Source organism: Rhodotorula graminis, assembly GCF_001329695.1.
Source record: "Rhodotorula graminis WP1 unplaced genomic scaffold RHOBAscaffold_12, whole genome shotgun sequence".
NCBI classification, from domain to species: Eukaryota; Fungi; Basidiomycota; class Microbotryomycetes; order Sporidiobolales; family Sporidiobolaceae; genus Rhodotorula; species Rhodotorula graminis.
In genome coordinates, this window is record NW_017264939.1 from 529,312 (window position 1) to 537,645 (window position 8,334).

General features: G+C 69.8%; 4 protein-coding genes and 2 pseudogenes across 6 annotated transcripts in view; 3 read left to right on the forward strand and 3 right to left on the reverse strand.

Moving 5' to 3' along the window:
- The window catches only part of RHOBADRAFT_38763 (uncharacterized protein), a gene marked incomplete at its 5' end in the record, with an annotated part of 1,968 nt that extends 1,135 nt beyond the window's left edge, over positions 1-833 (reverse strand). The window contains 2 exons of the mRNA XM_018413558.1: positions 30-292; positions 734-833. Of these exons, the coding sequence (XP_018269175.1) occupies positions 30-292; positions 734-833 (363 nt within the window). The remainder of the gene's footprint in view (positions 1-29; positions 293-733) is intronic.
- A 998-nt stretch (positions 834-1,831) lies between these two features.
- RHOBADRAFT_55348 (uncharacterized protein) lies at positions 1,832-2,906 on the forward strand (the record flags this gene model as incomplete). Its single annotated transcript, XM_018417803.1, has 3 exons — positions 1,832-2,085; positions 2,146-2,399; positions 2,527-2,906. The coding sequence occupies exons 1-3, from the start codon at positions 1,874-1,876 to the stop codon at positions 2,904-2,906; spliced, it is 846 nt and encodes a 281-aa protein (XP_018269176.1). The 5' UTR covers positions 1,832-1,873.
- Positions 2,907-3,232: 326 nt separating this feature from the next.
- RHOBADRAFT_55349 (uncharacterized protein) lies at positions 3,233-6,100 on the reverse strand (the record flags this gene model as incomplete). Its single annotated transcript, XM_018417804.1, has 2 exons — positions 3,233-5,957; positions 6,020-6,100. 2 exons carry the CDS (start codon positions 6,098-6,100, stop codon positions 3,267-3,269), a joined length of 2,772 nt encoding a protein of 923 aa, XP_018269177.1. The 3' UTR covers positions 3,233-3,266.
- A 243-nt stretch (positions 6,101-6,343) lies between these two features.
- On the forward strand, positions 6,344-7,579 carry RHOBADRAFT_65485 (uncharacterized protein). Its single transcript, XM_018418722.1, has 4 exons — positions 6,344-6,371; positions 6,500-6,726; positions 6,791-7,002; positions 7,107-7,579. Exons 1-4 carry the CDS (start codon positions 6,350-6,352, stop codon positions 7,417-7,419), a joined length of 774 nt encoding a protein of 257 aa, XP_018269178.1. The 5' UTR covers positions 6,344-6,349; the 3' UTR covers positions 7,420-7,579.
- Positions 7,580-8,010: 431 nt separating this feature from the next.
- RHOBADRAFT_t99 lies at positions 8,011-8,093 on the forward strand (annotated as a pseudogene). Its single transcript has one exon. The product of its transcript is annotated as a tRNA-OTHER (tRNA).
- Positions 8,094-8,132: 39 nt separating this feature from the next.
- On the reverse strand, positions 8,133-8,205 carry RHOBADRAFT_t103 (annotated as a pseudogene). The gene has a single exon. The product of its transcript is annotated as a tRNA-OTHER (tRNA).
- Positions 8,206-8,334: the final 129 nt, after the last annotated feature.

Sequence of the window (8,334 nt, forward strand, 5' to 3'; positions counted from 1 at the left end):
GAGGTCGTGCCTCGGCGCAAGCAGATGACGTAGCACTTGCCGCGGGCGTTCTCGGTGCGAAACAGGCTCGCGACGGCGGCGTCGTCGTGGGCGGCCGGCGGCGGCGCGACCTCGTCGGGGAGGAGGGCGGCAAAGTCGTTCTCGAAGACAAAGGTGCCGTCGTAGTTGGCCGTGAGGGCCCCGCCGGCGCGCTCGTTGCCCGGGCACAGGTAGCACTTGGGGTCGTAGGCGGGGAGGGACGCGAGCTGGGGAGGCTCCACGGCGCCCTGCCAAGGGCGCTTGGTGCGGTGCGCTGCGACGGGGGGAAAGAGTATCAGTGCGAGTGTCCTGTGGCCGGCTGAGAGAGCTGCTCGAGGCGAAATGGGGGACGACGAGGCAAAAGCGCGAGGCGGACCGGCCTGCCGCCGCCCGCCGGGACGGCGAGGAGCGACGGCGCCTCGCAGGAGCGCGAGGGGCCTGACATAGCCGCTGCCCGGACCCTTCTGCATGCCCTTGGGCCGCGCCCGCCGCTCCACAGGCCGCCGCGAGCGAGAGCCCTCATCGCCGAAACCCCCTCTCCTCCCGGGAGATGTCCCTCGCGCCCGCCTACCGCCCTGCCCAGCTGCGCGCACCAGCTCGCTATGCGCTCATGATGCTCACACCCCTGCCCACCTGCTCGCCCACGCCAACCCTGGCTCGCACCGCTGCCTCCGGGTGACCCGCGCCTCGAGACGAGCCAAAGAGAGGGACGCACGGCTGCACAGGACCCACTCGCGCTTGAGCGGGTTCCACCGCCGGTGGCTGTGGTCGAGCGGGTTGAACGGCGTCGCTCTCGAGCTCGTCGAGGTTGCCATGGCGGGTCGGTGGAGAGGAACAGAGAGTCGCTCTCCTCCTCGTGGGGCGCGCTCGCTCGGCCATGGCGCCGGCTCACCTTTTGTTTTGGCCGGCCGGACTCTCGCACTCTCTGCTCTTTGCAAGGCACAGTCGCTCGTGCCGTGTACTCTCACGCTCGACCGCAAAAACGCGACCCAGTCGAGCCCGGCGTCGTCGCCTCCTGCTTGCTCTGCTCGACGGTCCTCAGCGACTCGAAGGACACGGACGCAGACGGGTTCGACGTGCGTTTTGGTCGCAGTTCGGGCTGCGAGAAGCCGCAGAGAGAGCGAGAGAAGCAGGAGGCGAGAGGGCGAGCGACGCGCGAGCCCGTTGCACGAGCGAGAGAGGTCCAAGGGCCCTCTGCCGCGACGCGCAGTCGCACACAGAACGTAGCGAGGCTTCTGAGCACGACGCCAGCAAGGTCCGGCCCGCGGGGCGCGTGCAGCGAGGACAGCGTCGAGGGCCGGGCGAGGAGCGCGAGGAGCGCGAGGCAGGAGCGGGCCTCGCAGCTTGTGCGCAGCACGGTCATCCCTGCTGCAAGACGTCGCCGCTGCATGCAGCGGGTGCAGAGGCTCGTCGAGGCTCGTCGAGACTCGTGGGCGAGCGAAAGTTGCGGCGGAGAGCCGGAGCGGGAGGGGGACGAGGAGAGCGGCGCTGGCACACGCTCTCGATCGGCGAGGGAGCGGCGGCGAGGTCTGCCGGCGGTACTGCTGAGGTAGCAGCGAAACACGGCGGGTCCTGGTGGCGGTGCGGGCTCGCGGGTGAGTGCGGTGCGGTGATATGGGGGGCGAGGGCGAGAAGGACGGCGACGAGAGCGAGCGAGGGCGGGTAGCGAGGCCAGGGTGGCGGCAGAGCTCGACAGCAGATGCGAGTGCACACAGACGCAAGGACGGCGGCGCGTGAGCTGGCGAGGGCGAGGTTGAGGGGAAGAGACGATGAAGGTCTGCTCGCTCTCGTTACCACCAGGCTCGTCCTCTCTGACTCGAAGCTGCATTTCAGGTTGGCCAAGCAGTTCTCCCACATGCCCGTCACCCTCCTCAGCGCTCCCCCCGGCCGCCCTCTCTTCGCGACGAGCTCGTCGGCCATCTCCGCCGAGACCCCGTCCACCTTCGAGGGCATCCCGCCCCTCACCCGCCACCACGAGCCACGAGGAGTGCGCATCAGGGTCGACCCGCCCTTTGAAAGCTTCACAGGCGACGACATCGTCGACGGCCAGCTCTTTGTCACCGAAGAGTGCGCCCCCCTCCTCCCTTCCCTCATCTCTCCCACACTCACCCGGTCTACCCTGTGCAGAGCCGTGTCCTTCTACTCGCCCTCGACCTCGTCCGGCATCACGCTCCCCTACCCTCACCTCACCCTCCACGCCATCTCGCGCCAGCCCGCCCCTCCCTCCGCCTCGACCTCGGCCGCCGCCCCCAACGGCAACCCCGACGCCCACGGCGGGCCCTGCGTCTACTGCCAGTTCGAGGAGAGCGCACAAATGGAGGACGACGACGATGGCGCGGGAACGAGGGAGATGTGGATCACGCCCGAGAGCGAGCAAGCCGGTGCGTCCCACTCGGCTCTCTTCGACTCTGCCGCCTACCCTCGCTCGTCTGCGCTTGTGACGCAGCTCGGCGAAGGTGGCGAAACGATGTCCTTGAGCTGACACGTCTGCCTCTCCACCGCACCCAGTCGACGCCATCTTTGCCGCCCTGTCCCTCTGCGCCTCGCTCCAGCCCTCCTCGTCCACCTCCGACCCCTCGATCCTGTCCCAATCCCAGTCCCAGTCCGCCGACACCGACGGCCCGGGCGCCATGTTCGCCGCCATGGGCCTCGACCCCTCGAGCATGGTCTACGCGGCCGCCGACGGCTCGCTCGCCGGCCCGGGCCTCGCCGCGCTCCAGGCCGCCGAGGCCGACGACGACGGCGATGGCGACGGTGACGCGCAGTGGGAGGACGCCGAGGCGGGCGAGGCGGGCGACGAGGAACAGCAGCCCCAGGGCGAGAGCAGCGCGGGCAGGACTAGGAGCGACTTTGTCAACCCGGGCAGGGCCAGGGGCGCGCCGTACTGAGCTCGACGCGCGAGCGAGCGGGCGTGGAGCGGGTGCAACGGGCAACAGACGCCGAGGTGCGCGTCGTGCAGGGTTCTACTCGGCGACGCAGCGAGCGAGAGCTGGCAGAGAGGCTCGTGCGAGAGCTTTCTTGGGCTGCGAGCTTCTCTGCTGGAGCGGTGCGGCAGTCGGCGCTCGGGTTCTGCTTGCTGCTCGTGACGATTCTTGTTGGCGCGCTCGAGCGCTTCTGCTGCGTCGCCGAGGGCGAAGAAAGGAGCGCTTCCTCCTCGAGCTGGCTCGCGAAGATGCTCTCGAGGTGCCTTCCTCGCCGCTCTCGCGAGAGGCAAGCTGTTCGGCAACCGCATTGCACGCCTGCACTCCTCAGCACCGTCTCCCGCACTTGCTCCCCGTCGCTCGCCCTTGCTCCTCGTCCCCCTCGCGCTTCTCGCACCCCTCGCCGCCCTCAGCACTCAGGCCCTCGATCCCCTGGAACACGCGCCGCTTGGCCTCGTCCTCGCCGCACACGCCGCGCACGACGAGGTCCCGCACGGCGAGCCCGCGCGCGCTCATCTCGACGCACCACCGCCACACGTACAGCGCGTCGCACCTCGCCGCCCTCGCGCCGCCTGGTCCTTCTCCCTCTCGCTCGGCACGCTCCCCTGCGCCGCCCTCGCTCAACGCGAGTGGAGCGGGCGCGGGCGCGATCGCAAAGTGCGGCGGGTCGCGCCCGGCGCCGTCGGGGAGCGCGAGCCCGGGCGGCGCGGTCCACGACGGGTACGTGTCCCAGAGCATGGTCGCGAGCTTGCCGGGCGCGACGCCCCACGCCGAGGAGGCGTCGACGTCGGCGGCGCCGGCGGAAGAAGGCGAGGTGGGCGAGGTCGAGAGGGACGAGGGCGAGGGGCGACGAGGAGGGGACGAGGGCGGGCACGGGTCGGCCATGTACGGCTCGAGGAGCGCGAACGCCTCGGACAGGGGCATGTAAGACGGCGCGGGCGTCGGCCACCTCGGCGCGTCGTCGTAGGCGGCTGCCGCTGCGGCGGCGGCGGCGGCGGCGGCGTCCGAGTCGACGGCGCCCTCGGCGTCCGTGCCGGGCTCGACGACGGCGCCGGCCGATGCGGCGTCGCGGTCGGTCGACGAGGCAGAGGCGGTGGCGGTGGCGGCGAAAGTGGCGGACGGGTACGAGGGCGTGTCGTCGAAGAGGGGGCCCGAGCAGTCGATGAGGCCGCCGCAGCACTCCTCGACGGCCGACACTGCGGCGTCCGCCACGGCGGCAGCGAGTGCAGGTGCTGGCGAGGGTCGAGGATGGTCCCGCTCGCTCGAGACGGGCGCGGCGCACTGCACCTTGCCGCCCTCGCAGCAACCCTCGCTCGCGCTGCCCCTCGCCCTCGCCTTCTGCCCGTCTCCCTCGCTCCGCTCCTGCTTGACGCTCCCGCCTCGAGACCGTGTCGCACGCTCGCCGTCCCTCGCCCCGACCACCGGCGCCGGCGGACCCGGCAGCGCCCCGACCCTCCCCTCGCGCTCGGCCTCGAGGACGCCCTGCCGGACGACCTCGCAGAACGCGTGCCACTTGCGCAGGCGCGCCCCTCGCGCTCGAGCGCTCGCCGCTCGCGCGCCCTGGAGCGGAGGAGGGGCGCCGCACGCCCGCACGAGGAACGCGCGCTGCTGCGCCTCGAGCGACAGGTCGTCCTCGTCGCCGGCGCCGTCGCCGGGCGGCTTGATCTCGTTGACGACGCCGGGTAAAGGCGCACGGCCGCGCTGCTCGGGCGCACTCGTCGGCGGCGACGACGCCGCAGAAGCAGGTCGAGGCGGAGCCGTGCCGATCCAGGGCGGCACAACGGGGAAGCCGTGCTCGTCGTACGGGTACCCGTGGAGCGAGTGGAGCGAGTGCTGCTGCTGCTGCTGCTCGTCGCGGGTCGCGTGCTGGATCGAGGCCGGGAGCGGCTGCGCCTGGAGCGTGTGGAGGAGGGCCTCGATCGGCGTGAACGGCGACGAGGCGGCTTGGTCGCGGTGGACGGCCGGATGCGGGGCCGAGGGCGAGGGCGCGGTCGCAGAGAGGAAGGACGAGGCGTGCTGAAGATGTGCTGGATAGTGGGGTGCCGGCGGGAGCTGAGGAAGAGGAGGGTAGTGCGCCTGGGCCAGGTCGGCAGGAGGGGGAGGGAAGCCGTGCTGCTGTTGCGGCGGACCTTGCTGGAGCGAGGGGGACGACGTCGGCGGCGGCCACTGCTGCGAGTGCGTGAGGGGCGAAGGATGGGCAGGGAAGGGCGGCTGTGGGAGGTGCGGGTGCGGCGAGTGCTGGAACGGGTGCTGCTGAGGGAAGGACGGCATGTGCGGCGGCGGCGGCGGGTACTGCCATTGGCCCTGGGCGTGCGAGTGGCCGTTGACGAAGGCGTAGCCGTGTCCGTTGGGCTGCATCGGCGTCGAGTGCTGCGACGAGCCCGGCGGCGGAACGTGCGGCTGGCCGTACGCGCCCTGCGGCGGGTACCCTCCTGCTGCCGCCTCGCGCCCGCTCAGGTCGCGCCGCGCCGCGCTCGTCGCGTCGACGGGCGGCGTGAGGCCGGTGCCGCCGCCGTTGCCGCCGCTCAAGCCGAGGAGGAGCACCTCGGCGGCCGCGTCGACCTGCGGGTCGGCCGCACTCGAGCCGGCCCACGCTCGCGGCGGCGATGACACGCGGCGGCGAGTGCTCGACGAGGCGGCCGAGCTGCGACGGGTCGACGCGTCGTGCATGTCGCGGTCGAGGTCGTGGGCCGACGCCGTGCGCTTGCGGGACGGCGGGCCGTCTCCGCGCGCCGAGCCCGCCGGTACCGCGGCCGCCATCGCGGTCGGCGTATCTTGCCCGGTCGACGCACCGTTGCCGAGCGTCCCAGGCCCGCCGGGGACCTCGATTTCGCCCGTCGCGCTCTCGACGGCCGTGAGCTGCGGTTCGGGGCCCGAGAGCGGCGGGCCATCGTGCGCGAGGCCGGCGTGGGCGCGCAGAGCGGCGTTCTCGGCTTCGAGGAAGGCGACTCGAGCTTCGAGGTTGGACAGGAGGGCGGCACGGCGGGCGCGGAAGGCGCGCTGGATGTCGCGAGAGCGCTGCAGGGTGAGGGGAAGAGTCAGCTCGGTGGGCAAGGGTAGGGGCGAGGGGCGGGACGCACCGATGGCGGGAGCGAGTCGTCTTGTTTGCGGCCGCGCTTCTTTGGCGCCGCCTTGAGGTCGCTCGAGTCGGCCATGGCCATGCGGACCCTGCGAGATGAGCGGCGAGGCGGCGACGAGGCGATGGACGACGAGGCGGCCCCCGAGTTGATGCGCGGTGGTGCGGTCGGGGTGTCGGTGTTGGCGAGTGCTGAACCGGCTCGTCTTGGTCCGGTGGTCGTGGTGAGGTCGGGTGGACGAAAGGTGCGACGACCGACCAAGCGATGAGCCACTCTTGGTCTCGTCACCTCCAGTCCCTCGAGCAGCTCGAGCGGCCGATCTACCACCACAAGATGCGCTTCAGTACTCTGCTCGGTGAGTCCGCGTCTGTCCCACGCCCATCCACGCGGTCCTCGCTGACTTCTTCCCCCCCTCCTCCCCTGCTCCTCCCCCACCTCACCTCGACCTGCGTCCTCGCTCGCATGTGCTTGCCTCCTGCGCAGCACCTCTCTCCCTTGTCGCCGTCGCCCTCGGCGCGGCCGTCCCCTCGTCCGACGTCGAGGCCTTGATCAAGTTCCCCGACTCGAACCCGTTCGGCACCGTCCACAACGGCGTGTCGACCAACCTCCTCCACGTTCGCGTCCACAACCACGGCAGCGAGCCCGTCACCGTGACCCGCATCCGCGGCCAGTTCCGCGAGGCTCACGGCCGCGAGAGGGCGCTGCGCAACGTGCGTCCTCGCCTTGCTCCTCCTCGCTCCTCGACGGGGGACTGATCTTTGTGCCCGCCCGCAGACGACGGTCATGCCGCTCGGCCTCCCCGTCGGCCCCGGCCAGAAGTCGCCCCTGCTTCCGTACAAGTTCTTCAGCGAGAACAAGCAGGGCGACGTCGGCCTGCGCGTCTGGATCGACTTTATCGACAGCACGCGCCGCCAGCACACGGTCCTCGGCTACGACTCGACCGTGACCGTCGTCGAGCCCAAGGGTTCCTGGTTCGACCTCGAGCTGTGCGTCCCCTCCGCCTCGTCTTCCTCTCCTCGTCCCTTCTCCTCGTCCTTTTCTGCGCCCGGGTTCCTGCCCTGATCACTGACGCTCTCTCTCCCGCCCGCAGCTTGTTCCTCTACGTCCTCCTCGGCTCGGCCTTCTCCGGCCTCGCGTACCTCCTCTACACGTCGTACCTCGCGCCCGTCGTCGCACCCGCCCCGGCCAAGTCGTCGGGTGGCGGCGCGCGTCGCCCGCAGGCCGTCACGGCCAAGTCGTCGACGATCGTCGACAACACGGACGGCACGCGCACCAAGGTCGACGACGAGTGGGTCCCCGAGCACCACCTGCGCACGCGCAAGGCGCGCGCTGCGGGTGCGACGAGCGGGACGAGCGGCGACGAGAGCGAGGGCGCCAAGGGGCGGCGCAAGGCGCGCAAGTGAGCGGGGTGCCGGTCGAGCAGCGAGCGAGGGCCGTGCAGGTGGAGCAGACGAGCAGCGTGTGGGAGCGCGTCGAGGAGGAGGAGGAGGAGGAGGTCGAGGCAGCGAGTCGACCCGAAAGTCCGTAGCGTCGCAGTGCCACGCCAGAGCTATCTTGGATGTCTTTCTCGAGCACTCGCACAGCGATTGAGAAGCGTACGACGCTGTTGCCGTCGTCGTCGTCGTCGACTCGTCTCGGCGGACTCGCTCAACCTCCTCATCTCGCCCGTCGCTCTCGCCCTCGACTCGAGCGGTGCAGCCAGTCAGCATGGAGGCACCAGAGGCGGACGCCGAGGTGCGCTCAGCCTCCCCCTCGTCCCTCCAGCCCTTCGTGACTTCTCATCTCCCCCCCCTCCCCCTCCTCCTCCCTCCTCCCCCGTTCACAGTTCCTCACGCTCGCCGCACCTGTGCAAGGCGTCGCCGTGCGCCTCCGAAAAATGACCCAAAAAACGCGAAAACGTAGCTAAAACAACATATAAGAGGAAGTTATAACTTTTGCTTTTCCTTTAATGACTGTCAATTCGCCGAAGGCAGCGAATTTAAGGGCGATAAACAGCAAGTATGCTGGAACTGGTAGACAGGTGGTTCTTAAGCAACCATGACGATACGTTGTATGGGTTCAAGTCCCATTACTTGTAAATTAAAGGAGGCTAATATAAGAGACAGACATAACTTCACAGGAATGGCTTGATTCGAACAAGCTCCGCGAGACTTTGGAGATCTGCATGCTACCATTGACACCACATTCCTATCAATACTTGGTTAAATTTACCTCCTTAGCGCCCCGCTCCATTGACAGGGGCGAGTAAACAAGGGCACACGAATCGAACATGAATCGGCGAATTTGAAGTTCGCTATTCTACCATTGCACTATACCCC

Coding starts and splice junctions, on each gene's coding strand:
- RHOBADRAFT_65485 (XM_018418722.1), top strand. CDS start 6,350: ATGCGCTTCAGTACTCTGCTCG. Junction 6,727..6,790: donor GCGAGAGGGCGCTGCGCAAC/GTGCGTCCTCGC, acceptor GCCCGCCCGCAG/ACGACGGTCATGCCGCTCGG. Junction 7,003..7,106: donor TCCTGGTTCGACCTCGAGCT/GTGCGTCCCCTC, acceptor TCCCGCCCGCAG/CTTGTTCCTCTACGTCCTCC.